This window comes from Arachis stenosperma, chromosome 6 (genome assembly GCF_014773155.1).
Source record: "Arachis stenosperma cultivar V10309 chromosome 6, arast.V10309.gnm1.PFL2, whole genome shotgun sequence".
Lineage (NCBI taxonomy): Eukaryota > Viridiplantae > Streptophyta > Magnoliopsida > Fabales > Fabaceae > Arachis > Arachis stenosperma.
In genome coordinates, this window is record NC_080382.1 from 10507940 (window position 1) to 10528770 (window position 20831).

General features: G+C 35.5%; 4 protein-coding genes and 2 non-coding genes across 6 annotated transcripts; 3 read left to right on the forward strand and 3 right to left on the reverse strand.

Moving 5' to 3' along the window:
* Positions 1-651: 651 nt before the first annotated feature.
* On the forward strand, positions 652-2980 carry LOC130936277 (zinc finger protein GAI-ASSOCIATED FACTOR 1-like). The gene is made up of 2 exons (XM_057866323.1): positions 652-853; positions 1511-2980. The coding sequence occupies exons 1-2, from the start codon at positions 718-720 to the stop codon at positions 2854-2856; spliced, it is 1482 nt and encodes a 493-aa protein (XP_057722306.1). The 5' UTR covers positions 652-717; the 3' UTR covers positions 2857-2980.
* Positions 2981-5878: 2898 nt separating this feature from the next.
* LOC130938670 (small nucleolar RNA R41) lies at positions 5879-5975 on the forward strand. The gene has a single exon (XR_009069827.1). It is a non-coding gene; the product is annotated as a small nucleolar RNA R41 (small nucleolar RNA).
* A 110-nt stretch (positions 5976-6085) lies between these two features.
* On the forward strand, positions 6086-6163 carry LOC130938675 (small nucleolar RNA Z155). The gene has a single exon (XR_009069832.1). It is a non-coding gene; the product is annotated as a small nucleolar RNA Z155 (small nucleolar RNA).
* A 1350-nt stretch (positions 6164-7513) lies between these two features.
* On the reverse strand, positions 7514-8836 carry LOC130933642 (uncharacterized). The gene has a single exon (XM_057863265.1). The coding sequence runs from the start codon at positions 8834-8836 to the stop codon at positions 7514-7516; it is 1323 nt and encodes a 440-aa protein (XP_057719248.1).
* A 51-nt stretch (positions 8837-8887) lies between these two features.
* Positions 8888-10138, reverse strand: LOC130933643 (uncharacterized). Its single transcript, XM_057863267.1, has one exon. It carries the CDS (start codon positions 10136-10138, stop codon positions 8888-8890), a length of 1251 nt encoding a protein of 416 aa, XP_057719250.1.
* Positions 10139-11109: 971 nt separating this feature from the next.
* On the reverse strand, positions 11110-19610 carry LOC130936149 (homeobox protein LUMINIDEPENDENS). Its single transcript, XM_057866160.1, has 13 exons — positions 19221-19610; positions 18912-18939; positions 18592-18722; positions 18119-18462; positions 17926-18019; positions 17744-17837; positions 17065-17194; positions 16933-16984; positions 16812-16855; positions 16566-16654; positions 15587-16027; positions 12930-13480; positions 11110-12384 (listed from the first exon to the last, which is right to left on the reverse strand). Exons 1-13 carry the CDS (start codon positions 19392-19394, stop codon positions 11440-11442), a joined length of 3117 nt encoding a protein of 1038 aa, XP_057722143.1. The 5' UTR covers positions 19395-19610; the 3' UTR covers positions 11110-11439.
* Positions 19611-20831: the final 1221 nt, after the last annotated feature.

A 20831-nucleotide genomic window follows, 5' to 3' on the forward strand; every position in this document is an offset into this window, starting at 1 on the left:
GATCAAATGAGACGTAGATAGATTTCGTCTTCGTTATTTTATGATGATAGTTATTTTCTCTTGTTTAAAAACAAATCCGAGTTTAGTAGCTAGTAACACAAACCTTCAATTTTTGAGTTAATTTATGACATTCAACTAGGTTCATTTAATTTTAACATAATATTAATTAAATTTTATTTGATCCAATATTGTTGAACTATATATGGATTAATGTCAATGTATGCTTTATATACTTACAAATATTTTTTTTAAATAATATCAGTAATTTTTTTTACACTGACAATGTATAGATATTAAATCCATAAATCAATACTTAACATAATCATATTATGGATCATGGAAATAAAATCTTATGCTAATTTCTAATGAAAAAGGTAGATCAAAGGGCCGGGAGCTTTAAATTAAAAATCCATCTTATATAGGTCAATTGTTTTATTTTAATATATATACAAGGGTCCAACAATCTGTGGATGCATGAGCTAATGAGAAATTGATTGGTTATTTAATTAGGATATTACAATAATAATATAATAATAAAGCAAGAAGTTAGCAAGGTAGTTAGGGGCATTTACCTATTTGTTGTCTTGTAATGAAGATTATATATTTATATAAGGCCAAATAAAGAAAAACCTGCTTACAACATTTATTTGTAACATAACCACAACAATCTGCTTTCTAATTCTTCAACACAAAAAGAAGCTTGTATTGTATCCAAAAATGTCAAACAATATGTCAGGTAATGAAGATGGAAGCTTCTCCTCTGGAAACACTGGAGAAGAAGAAGTTCATCAAGAAAACAAGCAGCAGCAACAGCAAACCAATAAAAAGAAAAGAAACCTACCAGGAACCCCAGGCAAATTTAATTTATTTATTTATTCAACCTTCTATTCCCTTGATCCTTCATTATTTTTAGATCAATCTTACCTAGCTAGCAAATATTATCAATTTTAGTCGGCACTTGATCGGTAATAATTTGTAAGTAAAATTTGATGTGAAATTGATAGTTAAGAACCATTAAAAAATTTAATATGTTTGACTAAATTATTATCTAACGATTTTCAATTATCAAATTAGTATAAAGTTAATTACACTTAAATTTTCACTTCATTTATATCTATATTTAGAATTTTATACACTAAAAATATATAATTTGCACTTATATTTAGCAAAATCTGCAATATATGAATTAATATAGTTCACACTCGTATTTTTAGAATTTGTACATATAAATATTAAAATTTATTTACTAAAAGCAATCTAATATTTATGCTGATCAATAATAATAAAAGGAAAAAATATAAGTAGATAACGAAAATATTAAATAATGTGAATAATAAATATATCGGATGTTCAATTCACTAGCTGTGCGGATGATTATTCTAATATTAAGATTTAGTTGAGTAATTTGAAGTGTAGTATATTTTACTTGAATTTGGCCAATTTTAAAGTCCGTTCTTGATGTTGTTTACTAGAATTTTTCTTATTTTGATTGATGTTTGAATGATGACAGATCCAAGTGCAGAAGTAGTAGCTCTATCACCAACAACATTAATGGCAACAAACAGATTCGTGTGTGAAATATGCAACAAAGGATTCCAGAGGGACCAAAACCTTCAGCTACACAGGAGAGGACACAATCTACCATGGAAGCTAAGGCAAAGAACAACCACAGAGGTCAAGAAGCGTGTCTACGTCTGCCCTGAGCCCACGTGCGTTCACCACAACCCATCACGTGCTCTTGGCGACCTCACCGGCATCAAGAAACACTTCAGCCGCAAACATGGCGAAAAGAAATGGAAGTGTGACAAGTGTTCCAAACGCTACGCTGTTCAATCTGATTGGAAGGCTCACCTCAAAACTTGCGGCACTCGCGAGTATAAGTGTGATTGCGGCACCATCTTTTCCAGAAGAGACAGTTTCATTACTCATCGTGCTTTCTGTGATGCTTTGACCGAAGAAAATAACAAACTTTCTTCCACCCATCAGGGTTTGTTAACAACTGGCATGCCCCCAAGTCAGATTCCATTAACCACTTCTTCTTCTTCATCAGATCAATTATTCATCACTGATCCACCACTTATCATTCCATCAACAACTCCTTTCAATAACTCCATCTTCTCATCGACAACTACTTCTTCTTCTTGTTCTTCTTCAACGCTTCAGCTGAGTTCTAGTGGCTTCAACAATGTTATTCTTTCTAATCCATCTTCTTCATCATCGCCTCACATGTCTGCAACTGCTCTGTTGCAGAAAGCAGCTCAAATGGGTGCAACTGCAAGTAACAACAGCATGAATTATTCACCCATGATGCAGAAAAGCTTCTCCATGGGAACAACTACCATGGCTGGAGTAGTTAGTGGTGGCCATGATGCTGCATTTACAAACCAATTGTTTCAGAAAGAAATCGTCTCATCACAACTGTTTGATGCAAACACTACTACTAATAGTAGTAGTAATAATGATATGGGAATGTATGGTCAAATCTTCATGGGAACAATTACTAGTAATAATAATAATAATAATGGGTTGATGAAGATTAGTAGTGATGTGGAACAAGAGATTAGTGATGATGATAATAATAATAATAACAATACGATAATGGTGGAGGCATCAAGGTTTGGAGGAGGGAGTGGAAGGGATGATGATATTGCAACTGTTCATGATTTCTTGGGAATTGGTGGAGCTTCATCAATTGCTTCAACAGCAACAGTGAGTTTGCATGAATCAGAGAAACAGCAAAGATTAGTAGCAGAGACATTGAATCAGCAGAGGTTGCAGATTATGAACCACTTTCATCACCATATTCCTCATCATGCTGCAGATTCAGCTATTGACAAAACTATGTGGGATGTTTGAGACTGATTATGTTAGCTTCCACACAAAAAGCTTCTTCCTTTCTTAACTTTTGTTTCAAAAAAATATAGATATATATATAAAATAAGAAAACCCTATGTTTAGTTCCTTTTCCTTTTGATTTAGTGAAATATGAAACTTTGAATTCTGTTAATTATTATGTATGCCTAACTAACATGTATATAGCTTTCTATGTGAGTTCAATTAAGAACTATTTTTTTTTTCAATATCAAATAATTTTTTGAAATTATTAACTTTGAACCTAAGTTTTCAAAAAAAAAAAAAAATAATTTTATAATGAAAAATTTATTAATATTAATTAATTAAAAATAAAATAAAAAAAATTTACACAATAAGAGTAATAAACTAATAATGCCACATTTATTATAAACCATCTTTATTTAGTTCAAAAGAATAATAATGCATGCCAATAACTAATTTTTAGAAAAGTAGTAGCCTTTTTCCGTGAATTAATGTTCTCACGTGACATAGATTTAAAAAACTAAAAATAAAAAACTCACGATTACTCTTTTAAATATCTGCTTACCTTTATTTGTATAGTAATACAAATACAAATAGTAATAGTAATAGTAATACAAGTCCGAATTAATTTTTAAGTAATAACAATAATAATTAATAATTATTTAATTAGTTTTTGTATAACAATAATAATTTTATTTACATTATATTATTTTTTAATTAGTTGTTAGGATTTATATTTTAAATTTAAATCAAAGTTAATTAAATTTTAGAAAATTTTAGCTATGAGATAACTATAAAAATATGAATTAGAGATATATAGCATCATACTTTTTTTGCTCAGTACAATTAATTACTCTTTTTAAATATTTTTTTATCTTTTTTTTTAAATGATAGTTTGTATTCACAAATTTGTTGAGATCAATTCTATAGTTGATAATTTGTGTGTACATATACGAGTGATAAGGTTATAGATGCTACCGAATTACAAAAATTCTTCATTGTCATCTTGTGTCTTTACATATTTATCTTATTTAAAATTTCTCTACTTTTTTTTAATGACAGTTAATATTTACAAAATTATTGAAATCAATTATAGGGTGAAAAATTTGTGTGTACATTAACAAGTAATAAGGTTATGGATAGTTGGACATTATCGAGTTACAAGAATTCTCTATTGTCATATTCAATTGAGATAGTTTGTCTCGATGAAGATGTGAATTTTTTTTTGCCATTTTTTAATTAGTGTTGAATTTGTCTTATTGATATGTGTTTATTTACCATTTTTATTTGTTCTTTGATTTTTATGTGTCACTTATGGATTATGATATTTATTGGAGATGACTTTCAGTGATGAGATTAACTTTTTATTTGTCTGGAAAGTAAAATATCATATTTAAAGACGATGACAATCTTGAAAAAAATTTATGGATTAAGAGAAAGGGAAAGATACGATATTCTTAGCATAGATGGAGGCCAACGAAAAATTTAAAGCATGCAGGTCAAACTTTAACTTATGTTGAGTTTCCAAATCAATTTGTTTATAATAGAGAAGAAAGAGAATGCCATCCTAGCAAGAGAGAGTATTCTACGGGAGGGTAAACTATGTTTCATCGGGTACATGTGATATCTATTATATGATAATTTTATTAACTGTTCAAAGAGGTTGCACAATATATAAGTCTATTAGGACAGTTAATGTGATTATATATTCTAACTTTCAAGATACTTTTTATTTTATAGGACTAATATGTGATAATAAAAAATTTGTTGCAGCTATTAATGATGCCTGGTCATCAATTGAAAAAATTGTTTGTGATGTCATTGATATATAATAGTGTTAGCAAACCAAATTATCTTTATAATACAATTTGGACATTATTGGCTGACGGGATACTATATACGAAGAGAAAAATATTGAAAAACTAAGATATTTTACTATGTGGTAAATCATTATCACATGTAGGACTTTACTTGCCAAAATCAGTGTTCATTTATGGACAACTTTACATTGCTTTGTCAAGAATTAAGAGTCGCAATGGCTTAAACGTTTTAATTTTAGATGAAAACAACAATCCAAAGTCATCAACAACAAATGTCGTGTTTAAAGAAATTAATAATATTTAGGTAAAGAAAGTAGTATTTTCATTTAATAACATGTTATGATTTACACTTTTATACAAATATCTGTCATAGATATAACTGATTTATTAACTATACTTTTAGACTTGAAATAAAATGTGTAACATGGAACATAATATTATATGCCAATTACTTTTTTAATGAGGTTAGTAAAATATTAGATTATCGATAAATTTGCATTAGCTTTATGATATAAAGTTTAGTATAAAATTAACATACTACTATTACACTTATATATGTTTTTATTTTTTTAAGTCTTTTTTTATAGTTCAAAAATATTATAGAATTCAAACTGTTTCATTTACATTTTACTTTGAATAAAGATAAAACAATATATTTAGTACGTTTATTATATAATGACGATGATAATGTTATATAAAATTTAAAAATTTTATAATTATAAAATATTATTTTTAATTTACCATGTTAAATTAAAATATAAGCTTGTGCATCACACTAATTTAACACTAGTATATATAAAATTGAACAACAATAACAGTGAAAATTATAGTTTTGTATACGAACGCCAAATAAAGATGTCAAGTAATTTCTTTTCATTTTTTTTATAAAGCATACGAGGTTGCTGAAGCTAGGCCCAAATCATGTTCAGAACTCTGAAAGTAAAGCCCAGATCTATATCTTAAAGGGCCATCTGCACGAGAGCGGAAGGGTAGTTCCGTCTTTATATACAAAACCCTAACCCTAATTAAAATGTTACATGGCTTCTATTTATACACAGAATTGAAAATCCAATTCCATTCATTCGACTGTGCAAGCTAGTTCTCGCAACTTCTCTTGTGTTCGTCAATGAGTTTGTGGCTTCAAACTTTTAAATGGCTTCTTCTTGTTCAATCTATTTTTCTGTGCCGTTCGTTTTTTTTTAAAATCTTTTTTTAAAGTTTTCGTGAAGGCGATGATGTTGAGAACTACCTATTTTATGAGGGAATGGAAAATCGTCCCTTGTGATTAGAAATTACCAATGGATCCTTCTGAGCCTTTTTACCACTTCAGATTTATGGTTGTTATATCTGCTTTTTGTTTCTTGAATTGTTGCAGCAGTTTTTGGTTTTCTTTTCATTTTTAACTTGTGCAGATTTTGAAATTGAGATGCCATTGATGTGATGATATCTTGTTTCCGAATTTACGAATGTGGACTATAAACAATCAGACTACAATTATCTGATCAATGGCTATGCCTACTTCAAGAAAACCATTTCTTTTTCTTCAAAATTTCTTGGCATTTTTTTTTATTTTTTACTTTTGTGAAGAATTTACATTGTCATTTATACTGGAAATTGATTTTCTTACGCTAACTTTTTGTTTTTTTTTTTAATTTAAACAAAGTGGGGAATTTAAACAAGACATTTATGTCATAAAAAGAATCAATGTTGAGAACTCAGTCATTCACAGGAATCTATTCTCTCCCATGATATATAAGAACAAACAATATGGCTTCCAAACATCTGAAGGAAATGATTGGATGAGAATGAAATGTTTAGAATGATACCAAAATCGAATGGTAGGAAGCCATTTGAATTTATCAAAACCAACTTTTGGTGCACAGAGAAAAAAAGAACTATGAATATAAGACGCTTACATCACTTGATGTTCAGACAAAAAGAAAAAATTTAATTTATCATTGTCATGGTTTATTGGGGGAAAACTCATTGGATTACCGGATCCTATTGCTTAAAAACACTTGATTAATCCGGTTCCATCTCCAGATAAAAAAGTGGGTTAATAAGAAGGACCAGGTTTAGGTATCATGGGTTCTTGGGTATATATTAAAATTAGGGTAAAAAACCATAATAAGCCAACTGGCTCAAAAAATTACGTAAATACGCCAAAGCAAAAATCGTTTCAGCAATAAGCCAGATCGTATTTTTATATAATTCGAACCAGGATGGTTCGAACTCTATTTGTTAGTAAATCGAACCAGGTGAGTTCGAATTAGGGTTTTCTGTTGGTACTAAATCGAACCAGCCTGGTTCGAATTAGGAATGAAGGTAATTCGAACCAAGGTGGTTCGAATTATAGAGAGAGAAGGTTTGCATGTAATTCGAATCGGGCTGGTTCGAATTACACCAATCATAGTTCGAACCAGGCCGGTTCGAACTATGTGTGAGACTGACTGAGCTGTGTATCTATGGACGAGGCAGATCCGAATCGGCCAAAGAGATGCGGCCTATGTCGCCAACCCGGACACAGTTTAATAAGAAAAAATAAACGCTAAACTGTTTCAAGATTCATTGATCATCCAAAATGAATGTCCCAGAACAGAAATAAAAAAAAACATAGGTAAACAGACTATAACATAACAAAAAAAGTACAAACCACTATCATACATGATTGAACTTTAAAGAAAAAAATACATAATTAAAGAAGTCATATTCATTACAGCTCGCAACAATCAAACTAAAAGTCATGTGCACTAATGTAAATAATACTGACACTAACAACATGGGAAATAATCTAAATAACTCTAAGACTAGCAAGATGCGCACTAATGTAGATAATGCTAACACTAACAACATGCATACTAATGGTGTCTTGTCTGAGACGAGCCTCCAACCTGTGGGCAACTACGTCGCGTGTGTCCGGGTTGGCGACATAGGCCGCACCTCTTTGGCCGATTCGGATCCGCCGCGTCCATATTCGTCCGTATCCTAGTGGATCTAGGACGACCCTCTCTGGCACGCCTCATGGCAGGGTCTGGAATCACCGTGGGCCCGTCGTAAGGTGGCCAGAAGCCCTCCGGGATGGGAGGTGTGAATCCCATCCGATACACATTGAAGACCGAGCTAATCTGATAGACGCTGTGAACGTAAGAGGTCCAGGTGACCCGTGAGTATGCACAGCACGCAAGTGCGTGCTGACACGGGAAATGAAGAGCCTGGAAGTACCCGCAGTCACATGTCCAAGAGGCAAGTGATACTCTGTAAGTACCCAAGGAGAAAGAACCAGTCGGAGTTGTCTCTGCTACAGTGAACTCGGAGTTATCCCGGTCATACAGCGTCACCGTGAAGCACCTGGCCGTCTTCATGTTGGCCTCAATACACTTCACCAAATGCTGACTGAATTGTTGTCCTGTTCCCATCTGGGCCTCAGCCTCTCTCCCCTTGCAAACAAACAGTTCCGCAAGCCTACAATATGTTGCCTTCACCAGGGATGCTACAGGGAGATTTCTGACCCCCTTCAGGATAGAGTTCACACACTCGGAGATGTTCGTCGTCATGTGACCGAATCTCCGCCCCTCATCACGATGCTGAGTCCACAACGAGTAATCAATCCGGTTCGCCCACTCACACATCGCCGGATCTTCAGATCGCAGGATATCAAACCAGTAATCAAATTCAACCTTGGTCTTCGCATACGCCGCGTTCACTAGTAGCCTCCTAGCGTCTTTGCCCTTGAAGGTTAGGGCAAAATTAGCCGCTACGTGTCGTATGCAGAATGCACGGTACGCAGATGGCGGTAGCCAACCGCCGTCAGGAGCCTCAAGCGCAGCCTTGATGCCGTTGTGCCTGTCCGATATAACCAGCAGACCGGGCTGCGGGGTCACGTGCTGTCGAAGGTGCGAGAGAAAGAATGTCCAGGATTCCGCATTCTCACCCTCTACTAGTGCGAATGCCACAGGTAGAATGTTGGAGTTCCCATCCTGTGCAATCGCGATGAGCAACGTTCCCCCATACTTCCCATACAAATGTGTGCCGTCAATGCTGATTAGCGGCTTGCAATGACGGAATGCCTCGATGCAGGGCGGGAAAGTCCAGAAAAGTCTGTGGAAGTACGCTTGAGATTCGTCCACCTGTCCTCCAACTCGAACCGGGCTCGTCTTTAGGACCGCAACACTCCCAGGCATCGTCAGCTGGACACCCAAGACCCACCTAGGCAGGTCGTTGTAGGACTCATCCTAGTCACCGTATATGAGGGCAATAGATTTCTGCTTCGCCATCCAAACCCTCCGGTAAGTCGGCCTAAAACCAAAGTGCGCTGCCGTGGCGTTCAGGAGCACCTTGATGCTCACGGATGCATCGGCCCTAACCATTGGCATAATGAACGCGGAAATCACATGATAATCCAAACTCCTGTGGTCACTCGAGATGGATGTGGCCAGGCAAGTGTGAGGTCCATTGTACCGTTTGACCTCCCAAATGCCCTTGCGCTTCCGGAGACTCAGTCGAATCAACCATGTGCACCCATTCCCAAACTCCGAACACTTGCCCACATACCGACGGTGATCGGACTCCACCACCTTGTACTGTACCCCTCGCCGGATGCTGTAAGTCTTCACACTTAAAAGGGCCTCATCTTTATCCTGGAATTGCTGACCAACCTGAAACTCTGTCAGACCAGTAGTCCCTTCCGCATCTCTAGCTCCGAATCCAACAGCGTGCCCTAAAACCCCCTCATGTCTCATGGCGTCCAAGTCCAACGAGGAAAAATGTGGTGGATACTGCTGTGTGCCAGAGCTAGAACCACCTACCTCCAATGCAGGCCCAGTCGCTCCAATATCATCAGCGCTATCATCGTCAATCATATCCGGCTCGACGTCATCCTCGTCTTCATCGTCCAAAAAACCGTCTCCTACGCCAACAGGTGCAACTCCCACTAAAGCGTTCGGCAAATTTTCCCTTTCCACTACCTCGTCGCCTTCGGTGGCATTGAGGTCAACAGCGAAAGATGGGGAGGCGACATTTTGGACCACTGGTTCGTACACAGGGACGGACGAGGAAGCAACGGCAGGCCGGGAACTAGAACCTGCTGCATTCGCTATAGTGTTCGTATTCCTGTTCGAACCGCCGGAGCTGGATACAACATCAACCAGCCGGGCCAACAACTCCGGTGTCCTCACCTCCGGAAACTGCCGCCGACAGAGAAACATTACTTGCAAGTCCGCATCATTATTAATCGTGAAGCAATCATACTTCACCGTATTCTGTAGCACCGTGACTGGAATGCGATAGAAAAACTTCTTTACCCGCTTCGCACCCTTCAGACCGAGCTTCATTAGTACAGCGCTAACAAGGTCATCGTAACTCGTCGTAGATGTTATGACAATACATAGAGGATTCTTATCTGTGAACTTTACTCCGGAACGAGTTTTTCTATTAACAGATCCTCTGTGGTGCACCAAAACCACAAAACTCTCCTCACTAGCCATCCTACTCCCTCTAATGAGACTAACTCACGTTTGGAACCATATATATACAGTCAGTCTCACACATAGTTCGAACCGGCCTGGTTCGAACTATGATTGGTGTAATTCGAACCAGCCCGGTTCGAATTACATGCAAACCTTCTCTCTCTATAATTCGAACCACCTTGGTTCGAATTACCTTCATTCCTAATTCGAACCAGGCTGGTTCGATTTAGTACCAACAGAAAACCCTAATTCGAACTCACCTGGTTCGATTTACTAACAAATAGAGTTCGAACCAACCTGGTTCGAATTATATAAAAATACGATCTGGCTTATTGCTGAAACGATTTTTGCTTTGGCGTATTTACGTAATTTTTTGAGCCAGTTGGCTTATTATGGTTTTTTACCCTTAAAATTATCAATCAATTTATTATAAAAAATTGTGCAAAGCTTGATTCCAATAAAATTATTGTGCATCTATTAAAACAAAATATTTAAAATTTTTTATTAATAATAATTTTAACTTATGTTCTAAGAACCATGTTAGCTAAACCTTATATATAAAAACACTTGATTATAGAAAAAACATGTATGGAGTATGGAGAGAAGCCACAAGACTATTACTGAGCTGTTACTGACCATAAATATAACTCTTCGATCAGTGTTAACTATTACTTGATAGATGTACTTTGTCTTCAATCTCCTTGCCACGAGTACACAATATAATTGATCTTCTTAAATGAAGCGCTTCGTAATTCGTAAACCAAGGCAGGAGCTCCCAAGAGTGACATCACAATGATTTTTTTTCTTTTTAATTTTCTTTTACCCAATCAAGGTTTCAGTAAATGAGCTTTATTACCTTGTTCCGCTCGATATATTTCTCGTACTTCATATTATGTAAAACTAGAAAATTCTTAATGGAATTTTATTTTGACATGTAATCTAAATTCTGAAATGCCCTTAAAAGGCATGGGAGAGGAAGCGAAAAACCAAAAACACAACTATTCTTTCTCTCTTTTCTTTTTTCCTTTTTTGAAAATTCAGAATTCTGATTGAGATCTTTATAAAATTGACATACAAGTAGAAAAAAAATCTTGACATCCGCGAGTACTTGAACATTACGCTTATCCTACACTACATCCACTTCCAACCGAAGCCAGTTTTAGGCTTTTAGGGAGCCTCTCTCTCTCTCTCTCTCTCAAAGGGACAATCCTTGTCATCAGGATGACACAATCAAATTCTACTGTACATCGGGAATATTAACGAGTGACGTAAAAAATAAGTAAAAATCCTTCGAACTATATCATTTGTGAACAGAGTAATCATCGTCTCTCGTCATGCCACTTTCTGTTTCCCTGCCTAGCAGGGTCCCAATGTCCAGAAGAACCACGCTGCCTTGACCAATCAGGCCTATGGTTTCTTCCATGCTGATTCACTCTGGACTCTGGGTAACTCCTACCAGGAACATACCTAGGATTTCTAGTTGGACTATTATCTGGGCTCCATGTTTCATATTGTTCCCTTGTTGCATGATTGTTTCTATCCCAAGAAGGACCAGCCTGCATGGAACCCCCAACATATGCATTGTCATAGTAGTTTTGATTTCTATTGGAATGGTAACTGGATGATGGCACATCTTGCCTAACTCTCCAAGAATCTGAAACTTGACCTGGTTTTTCAATTTGTGGTGGTGGATAGGAATGTACACTGTTGCGGTATGAAGCCTCAGGGAAATGGGCTTGCTGAGAGGCCAAGTGTGCATGTCTTTGTTGTTGTTGTGTGGCTGAAAGTGAAGGGGTTGTTGAGGCCAACCTGAAGGATTGGGGAAATGAATTAGACAAACCGTCTTCAACACTCATATTAGGTACTGGTTTTACATTACTGGTGCCGTTGACCCGCATCGCTAAAGGTGAATGTGCGCCCGGTAAGTTAACTGAAGACGGATTTGTACTAGTTTTGTTCTTCATGGTTAAACCTATATCTGAGAGTGGTGTTTGTTGTACATGCAGAGAGGAAAGAGCGAGGGGTGGTTGCATCTCTGTCTCAGGTACAATTGTTGCCTGAGGCAGTGAATATGAAGAAACTACTGTGCTAGTGAATGGATTTGAAGATGGAAGCGCCATTGTTGGCTGCTGCCTTATTACTGTAGTGCCGATTGCTGGAACCTGAGATATTAAGTTGGTAGTTGCCACTGCAGGATAGCTTCTAGCTGGTGCTAAGCTTTGCCGTGAAAAGGGATTCTTTGGTGGCATTGTGCTCCATCCACTCTGAAAAGTTGTTAAAATTGGAAGCCGTCAGTAATACAGAAAAACCAATTTTCATTTTACTAGACATTTATGACTATATTAATGATTTAACTATTGTTTGCATGTTGAAATTGCAATAAAATAGTGAACGGCCGTTCATGCATTCTTGGTCAGTTAAAGGTTTTATTTTTTTTCAGCACCTCCCTATGAACATCAAAGCCCGAAGACCAAAAATATAAGCAGAACTATTCCACGGGAACCCTATCAATACGAAATTCTGAGACTAAACCTATTGGTTATTATTTATTATTTGCTAGTATGGCACTTTTTACATGGCATCGAAGCACACCGTGGAACATAACAACTTGACCAAAACTCCCTCGGGGAAATGGGGAAGAACTAGGAAATAGAAATAACTCAATTATGAACTTCAATTTGGGCCACGATTGAAAAACCCATTTCGAGCTGAGATGGCTAAGTGGAGTGTGCATGGAACTGCAATGGAAGATATCAAACATGATAACATCTTTGACAAATAGTTGTAGTATGAACTCAAAGTCACGCACCGTTCTTGGATCACTTGAAGGAGTTGGTGAGGGGAGTGAAACTTCCACCTTCTCTGTGGGCTTTGCACTAATGCCATTTCCATGATTTGTATCATGTGTACCCAAGTTCATATCACCTCTCTTGATCATGTCAAGTACCTTCACGGTTTCCTCACTTGGGATGCTACCACCTTGTCCCGAAGTTAAGGCAAATACTAAGTCTGGATTTTTAAGTAACACTGCTAGCAGTTCCAAGTCAGGTTGAGCAGTATCAGCTACATTACTGGTTGAAGACGGTGTGGGTACGCCTTGAACAGCATGAGTTGCAACCTCATCAGGGGCAAATGCTAGTTCTGCACCATCAACATCCGGCAGCTGTTCAATGGGAATTTCCAGTGTCAAAGTGTCATCATAGTCCATCTCGAGGTCCCATGGCTCTTTGGGATTAGATGGTATCTCTTGGACAGTCTGATAAATAGTTTCCTTCTCCCTGCGGTTTCTGTTTTTCTGGACATCAACCTCTTTGCTATTTTCACCAGCACCAACACTCCATGTATCTCTGAGTTTCACTTCTGCAAAAAGGGAAACGGACCAAAAAAAAAGGAAAGATTTGAAAACCAAGGAAAATGTGACTGAATAGTTGAAGAAAGCAATTGGTTAAATGAGTTAAACAAGTTAAACATGAACCACACAATAGGCAGCAAAAACAAAATGATTATGACAATTCCACTTCTCCAGGATTATTTCACAAAATTTAATGGTAGAGTAGATTCTAAAGAAGCATCCAATTAAACTTTTGGGGCTGCAATTGAATGATAAGCACCGCATCTACATACAATAATGAAAAATGAGAGACAGGAAAATTCCAACACCAAAGGCTACATTCTTGTAAAGAAAATGGTGGTAAAGATTCAATTGTCAATAACTGATTTCCATCTTATTTGACGATTACATTCATGAAATGCAAGATTCAGAACTTCCACAATTAACTTAGTAGTACAAACTCAAATGAAACCACCGCAGTCCTTCATGTGTTATCCAGAATTGGATATTAGGTTATAAATACACTACTATTATCTAAGTTGCCATTTCGAAAGGTGTAGCCATACACCAGAGTGCAGCATAGACATCATCCGATTGACAAGCAGTTGGTATTTAAATTTTACAGTCCTTAAATATTACAGCCAACAAAAATAAGCTCATACATGCCAATCACGTCTCAAACTACATTAGCACTGCGTTTCATTTAATTATGGCAGGGAATATTTATTTTACAACATACCCAGAGTTCAAAACCTTGTAAAAATATCAGTAACAACTTGCACAATTCATACTCCATAACCTAGGCTGCTCTGTAGAATAATATGTAAAGAAGATGCAATGACTAAAATCACAAACTCCTTGACCTCTACCCAAATATGTGATTATGATTACAAATTACAGAATAAAATTGCCACTTCCAAAATGTAAGGTTTTCAAGGATTCTACAACCAATGCTTCAGATTGATTTAACTCGTCAATATCAAATCGATAAATAGAATTCTAGAGAGCGGATATAATAATAAAATTAACTTTTTAAAGTGGTGTTCTCAAGCATAACTATGGTCTATGGTGAATTTTTTGAGAGGGGGAGGGATGTTGGACAGTTAAAACCGCAGTTATATTTTGTGAAATTCAGAATTGTAGAAATCTTTTGTTCAGCTGAGGAACATCCAACTATTTCTGTCACTACTATACAACAGAGATCAGAATCAGGTATCGATTCAAGTGAAGCATGGCAATTCCCCATTGATTTTCCCAATACTGCGAAAAAGTTATAATAGCATTAATACCGTATCGCAGTCCAAACCAAATTCATATAAATTTGATTTCCGCGTGGCCATGGCAAAGCTGCAAAGGAATAGAGCACATATAATTCTTATGCATATGATATTCTTTTACTTCAACTTTTGATATTAATGTTATTGCGTTAAGAGTATTGGAAGAATGATCATAAGGCTATTGCAAATTTGTTAAACTGGTCCTTCGTCACTGCGATGGCCTTTTTGGCATTTATAATTTAGTATAACTCTTAATATTCAATTATCAGCAAACGAGAAATCATGCTCAATCTTCGTTACAGATTTAGGACAGTCACCACTTTAGCACAAGTGTGCAGAAGAGGTGTGGTAAAATGTTTAATTTGAACCAGTGGCCGATGTTTGGGCAATCATTAAGGATCCTGAAATCCTCATAAGAATCTGAGTTAGTAATCGAACCTCAAATCCAAGAGACAGATCTGTACAAGCAATCTTTGTTAATCTCTTGAAAACATAGTAGAATTGTTTGAGTATATACTTTATACAACTGCCCAAAACACCAATATTAGTTACAGAGAATGAGGTTAGACCATAATTCTTGGTGTACTTATATAAGGCTGGAAGCGGAGGAAAAGGGGAAGGTTCAGTAAAGAGTTAGCCTAGAAAAAACATCTGAATCTCCCTCCAAGAACATGAGCTGAGATTCAGCTAAGACAAACCTCTTTTAAACTCAGTATTAGGAAACCCCGGAATGTGGTCTGTTCCCATTGTGTTCCATATTTTCTTTTCCCCCAAGCTGTCCAAGTGTTTAAGCAATTTTTCTATCCAAATATTATAGGCATATAATTGAGGGAACCAATAAAAAAGTTGCAAATGTACCTGCTGGTGTCTTCCATGGGATTTGCACCCTCTTGCACTTCTCCCACACTGGTTCATTTGCATCCGTTCTAGGTTTAGAATAAGATGTTTCCAGCCTATTAGTGGCCTTACTAGAGGGAAGCAATGAGGTCCTTTTGTCATCTTCAATTCTGGGTGGAACAGGAACTTTAGCAGAGCAAGCTGCAATACTGGCCTGATTTGTCTGATGCTTATGCAAACCATCGATCTTCACATTTTTATTTTCCTTGGAAGACCCATTTTTTGCATACTTACTCTGCATGAATAAAGCACGCATTTTTGCTTTCTGTATATCATCAGCAGACATAGGACGACCTTGATTTATAGGGGCTACTCTTGTCGCCTGTGGGCTTCTGGTCACTGATTTTTGGCCTGGCTGTTCCACCAGTTGCACTTTTCTGCGCTCTCTAGGGCCATTTGATTCTGTTAGGGGTTAAGGATATGAAAAGTGAAGAAGTCTCTATTTTGAATGACCCAACAACAAGCATTACCAACTGGCAGTTTTGTTAAACTTCCATTGGAATATGAAGATTTTAAATCATTAATTTTATCTTTGAAAAGTATGGCAGTTTGTCCTCTAATAATAATGTTATGTCATAAAAAATAGTCAAAAACTTATATTTTGCAAGTTCAAAATGACATTTGATGACCAAAAATTATCATTTGAGGACATAGTTAATGTTATTAATCTTTTAGGGTTACAAATTCATACTCAAGAAAATCAAAAGGCACGAACTGAAGGTTTAACCAAATTTAATTTATGAGCCACCCATCATCACTCACGGCATCATTCAAGCCCTCCGCCCCTCCCCCCCCTCATTCTTATATTTCTTGTGTGATCTAAAACACTTGTGGTTATGGATGGAAATCTGTCAGCATTCTGCCCAACCCAAAAGGGAAAAACAGAAGAAGTTCACAAGAATAAGTCAACCCAAAAGAAAACATAAAGATCCATGGATACGAGATGAAGAAACACCAAGAGCAAGCTTCTTATTAGAATCATCTGAGCTGGATGGCAACAATTTCACAGCGTGGGAAGATTCCAGTTTCCTGAACAAATAGGGAAACAAAGGTGAGTACTAAGTGATGTTAATTAAACAGATATGGCCAAACAATCATACACTCGACTCAGGATTATTGGCACAAATACTCATGGGAATAAAAATAACTGAATGCAATAAAGCAAGCAGCCACAACCTATACACACCTGAAATTATCTGAATGATCATTAGAGAGAGCAAGAATGTCTTCCTGAAAACAAGAATGAATTATTAAGAAAAAATGAAAAGCCAAAGTCAGACAAAATGTGTCTCTGAGAAAACACTTACATGGACATTCATATTTGAATCCCATGATTCAGAGCCCATAATTTGACCAATACTGCACGGATGAGAATATACAGTTGAGAAAGGAGGTTCAACAAATTCTGCATGGAAAAAGAAAAAAATACACAATCTTGCCTTTGAGAGAACATTTTATCTTTTTGACCATCATTAGAAAGTTTAACGCCATTGGGTTTCTTCATTGCTTGGTCCCTTGCTAATAATTTGCTCCACTTCGATAACAAAACCCTTGCCCTGTTTGATATATCTGATCCTCAAATCAGTGAGATTATAATTCACAAACTTTATCAAGTGAGCACAACTATTGGCTAAGAAAACAAAAAGCTGCAGTTCTCCAAAATTTATATTTAAAGTTATTTACGGGCACTAAGTGTGAGATCATGTATGTTATTAACTTTCATATTAATCAACCTTAAAATGAATTCTGTAGCTCAAATACTAAACCTAACATATCTTATCTCTTAAGTAACTGGTTGTCAAGAAAGAGATGGGAGCTACCTTAAAGGAAAAATTAGATTTAATTGTCAACTCATCCCCCACCTTCAATATCAATAATACCATTAACAACCATCTGTACTAGAGCAAAATATTTAGCAGGTCTAGAACAAGATATGTAAGGCAGTTATCACTTATCAGTACCAAATCTTTCTACTACATAATAAGCTATCAAACCACCACATTCAGATGCAATCTACAGATAATATAAAGCCAAACTAAGGCATTCAGAAAGGTGAGAGCATTGAGGGAAAATCATAATGCCGGATGGGCACTCGGACAGGAAGAGCAAAAAGTACACCTGATGTCCTGTAGAACCGCAATCTATTAACACACGGCAATATAGCTGATATGTGTGTAGGAAGGGCTTTGTGTAAAGGCAAATGACAAAGAACCTGAAAACCAGTTAACCAAAGAGTGATATTATTTAGTTATGTGTGAATTGAAACAAAGCAAACACTTAACCGCAGGATCCAAATTTACCTTCAAGATAAGAAGGAGGACACTTGTTTGCTCTTCAACAGCTGCTACACTCAACCAAGTTGCTAAAATCATCACACCTCCTCTGGTCAGAAACCTAAAAGCATACAGCACAGAAAGTCAGACACTATATAAGAAAATGTAAATAATTAAAATCCAACATTACTAAACCATTTTAGAAAAGTTAATAATGTACCACAACAACACTGAAAAGTTCTGTATTGTCAATATCCACTCCATCAGTTTCTCCTGCCCAGAAAATGACTCCTCCTTCTCCATTAGACTAAAAATATTATCAACAAATTTCTTATCTAAGTCATCTAGGTCAGACAAAGCTGCATCCTGCGTTGAACAAGATGCGCCTTCAGCATTGCTGGGCATGATAGAATTTAAGGGAGCTGGATTTATTGGTCTCATAGGATCAGAGTTTATTAGCTCATCCTGAGGTTCTTCACAAGAATTAGATTTTAATGCTTTCTCCCTTGACGACAGAACAAATCTCCTCACTCTAGAGCGTTGACCATTGAAAAAGTCACGCACCTAAAACCAAAGTGCAAAAACTTGTAAAAATTAATACACAGCAGGAATGGTGGAATATGTAATAAAAAATATAAATAAATTAGAAAGAAACAAAGAGCAATTATATGAAACAGGAGGTGCTATGAACACCTGTGTTACTGTGACACCAAATAAAGCACTAATCTCTCGAGATTCTTTCTTGCTAATTGCATCCTTAATAGAAAAAACAGATTGCATGTAATTAACGGCCTTCGGATTTAATAAATCCCTTGGTCTTTTACCTGAAAATGGATTTAGCTTGAAACATTAGACATGAAACAAGCAGGCAGGGGAAAGGTTTGAAACAATCACTAAAGATTAGCTGAAGGTTAACTCGAATTAACTCAAACATGTATCAGAAAGAAACAATAACCAAGCTACATGTGAAAGATATAACTTAAAATCCAACTATGAGAATGCAAGAAACTTACCGATCTTTATTGAAAGAGCACCAGCTGCCTGCACAAAACACGACGAAGAAAAAAAGGTCAAAATATCATATCAGGAAAGCACAAGATCAAATTTATAGCTGCAGTATATATCTAACTAAAGAGCATTGAATTTCAGCGGCAGAAATATTGAAACACGATCACAATGCACTAAGAGGTTTTAGCTCTTAGCTGATCAACAGCTAATATCATTGCACTGCCGTAATTTATCCACAAATAATTAAAATAAAATTATTAATGAAAAGCGATAAAGGAACAGATACATAGTTAACAGAAGCATAGAAAGCACACCATTTCTTGAGAGAGAGGATTGACGCCGGTGAGTTTGCATTGCGTGACGACGATTTCCTGAAACTGATCGATCTGGCTGTGGAAGAGGTCTCTCTGCGAAGCCAAGAACCTCTGCAACGACTCGGCGGAGTTCCCAATCGGAAGCTCAAGGAAATCGCCGTTCGGGAAGTCCATCGTCGAAGATTGAGCTTCCTTCGCCGTGAATGTGTAGCTACACACATTCAACAAGATTGAATCCCAGAGCTTCTCCCCTGTGGTTGCCGCTGGGGAACCGAAGTTAGGGTTTGGGTTTCAACCGAATCCTAGAGAGAGAAAGTGAGATAGAGCATAGAGGACTGGGTCCGATGAGAGAGAATTAGGCCATGTTCGGATACTGCTGAATTTCATGTAGCTAATTTTGACGTCGATTAATTAAAAGTTAAAACGAATTAATACTCGTATCTGAACTTGCACAGTTGCACTCTCCATTTAATTTCGAAAGTTTTAATTATCTCTATTTAATTTTTAAAGTTTATAAACATAATTTTTATTAGTTTTTGGGATTATTTTAAAAATATTATATATTTAAGTTATTTTTTAATTAAATCTAATTAAGTTAGCTTAATATAATAAAATTTAGTTATGACTAATATTATTCTAAATTTTATTATTTAATTTAATTGAATTTAGTTTATAAAAAGATTTAGATGGATAACATTACTCTTATCTATAATGTTTGTGTGTTAAAAATTATCAAATAATACTACATATTTAAATTTTTTTATAAACCAAATCAAATTGAGTTAAATAATAAAATTTAGATGAATAAAGTTTATTTTTTGTCCCTTAAGTTTGGTAAAAGTTTTAAAAATATCTCTAAATTTTATTTTGTTTCAATTTTGTCCCAAAATTTTCGATTTGCATCAAATATACCCTTGACGGCTAAATTTTTAAAAAATCTAAGACCAATCTAATAATAATGCATGAAAATTATGCTTGATTTGCTTGTGTTGAGGGCTGTTGAATCGGTCTTAAATTTTTTGAAAAATTAGCTGTCAATGGTATATTTGATACAAATCGAAAACTTTTGAGATAAAATTAAAACAAAATAAAACTTAGAGATATTTTTGAAACTTTTGTTAAACTATAGGACAAAAAATATATTTTATCCAATTTAGAATAATATTAGTTATAACTTAATTTTGTTATGTTAGTCTAACATACTAAAACCTGTACAATTATGTAATTTTAATTTTAAGGACTAAATAAAGACTATTAAAATTTTTGAGACTAAATTAAGACTATATAAATTTAAGTACTAAATTGAGAATTATCTACAAAACAAACTATACTTTTAAGCCTTTTGTATTACAAAGTTAATTTTATGCCTCTATGTATTAATTGAAAAGTAATATGAGATTGCAGTTTAATTTGAGAATGAATATTGTAATTTTTATTTTAAAAACATCATTTTTGTTTTTTAAATTTATATAGATATATAATGTAAAAATATTATGTGTAGAATGACACTATAAAAAAAATAAAAGTAACATTATTATTTTTTAAGTTTATTGTATAAAATTAAAGATTACTCGCTTATAATAAATTATCAGTAAAGATGAGTTTAATTTT

Coding starts and splice junctions, on each gene's coding strand:
- LOC130936277 (XM_057866323.1), top strand. CDS start 718: ATGTCAAACAATATGTCAGGTAATGAAGATGGAAGCTTCTCCTCTGGA. Junction 854..1,510: donor AAACCTACCAGGAACCCCAG/GCAAATTTAATT, acceptor GAATGATGACAG/ATCCAAGTGCAGAAGTAGTA.
- LOC130936149 (XM_057866160.1), bottom strand. CDS start 19,394: ATGGACTTCCCGAACGGCGATTTCCTTGAGCTTCCGATTGGGAACTCC. Junction 18,463..18,591: donor TTGGTGTCACAGTAACACAG/GTGTTCATAGCA, acceptor CTTTGGTTTTAG/GTGCGTGACTTTTTCAATGG. Junction 13,481..15,586: donor CCCATGGAAGACACCAGCAG/GTACATTTGCAA, acceptor CCCTTTTTGCAG/AAGTGAAACTCAGAGATACA.
- LOC130933642 (XM_057863265.1), bottom strand. CDS start 8,836: ATGCCTGGGAGTGTTGCGGTCCTAAAGACGAGCCCGGTTCGAGTTGGA.
- LOC130933643 (XM_057863267.1), bottom strand. CDS start 10,138: ATGGCTAGTGAGGAGAGTTTTGTGGTTTTGGTGCACCACAGAGGATCT.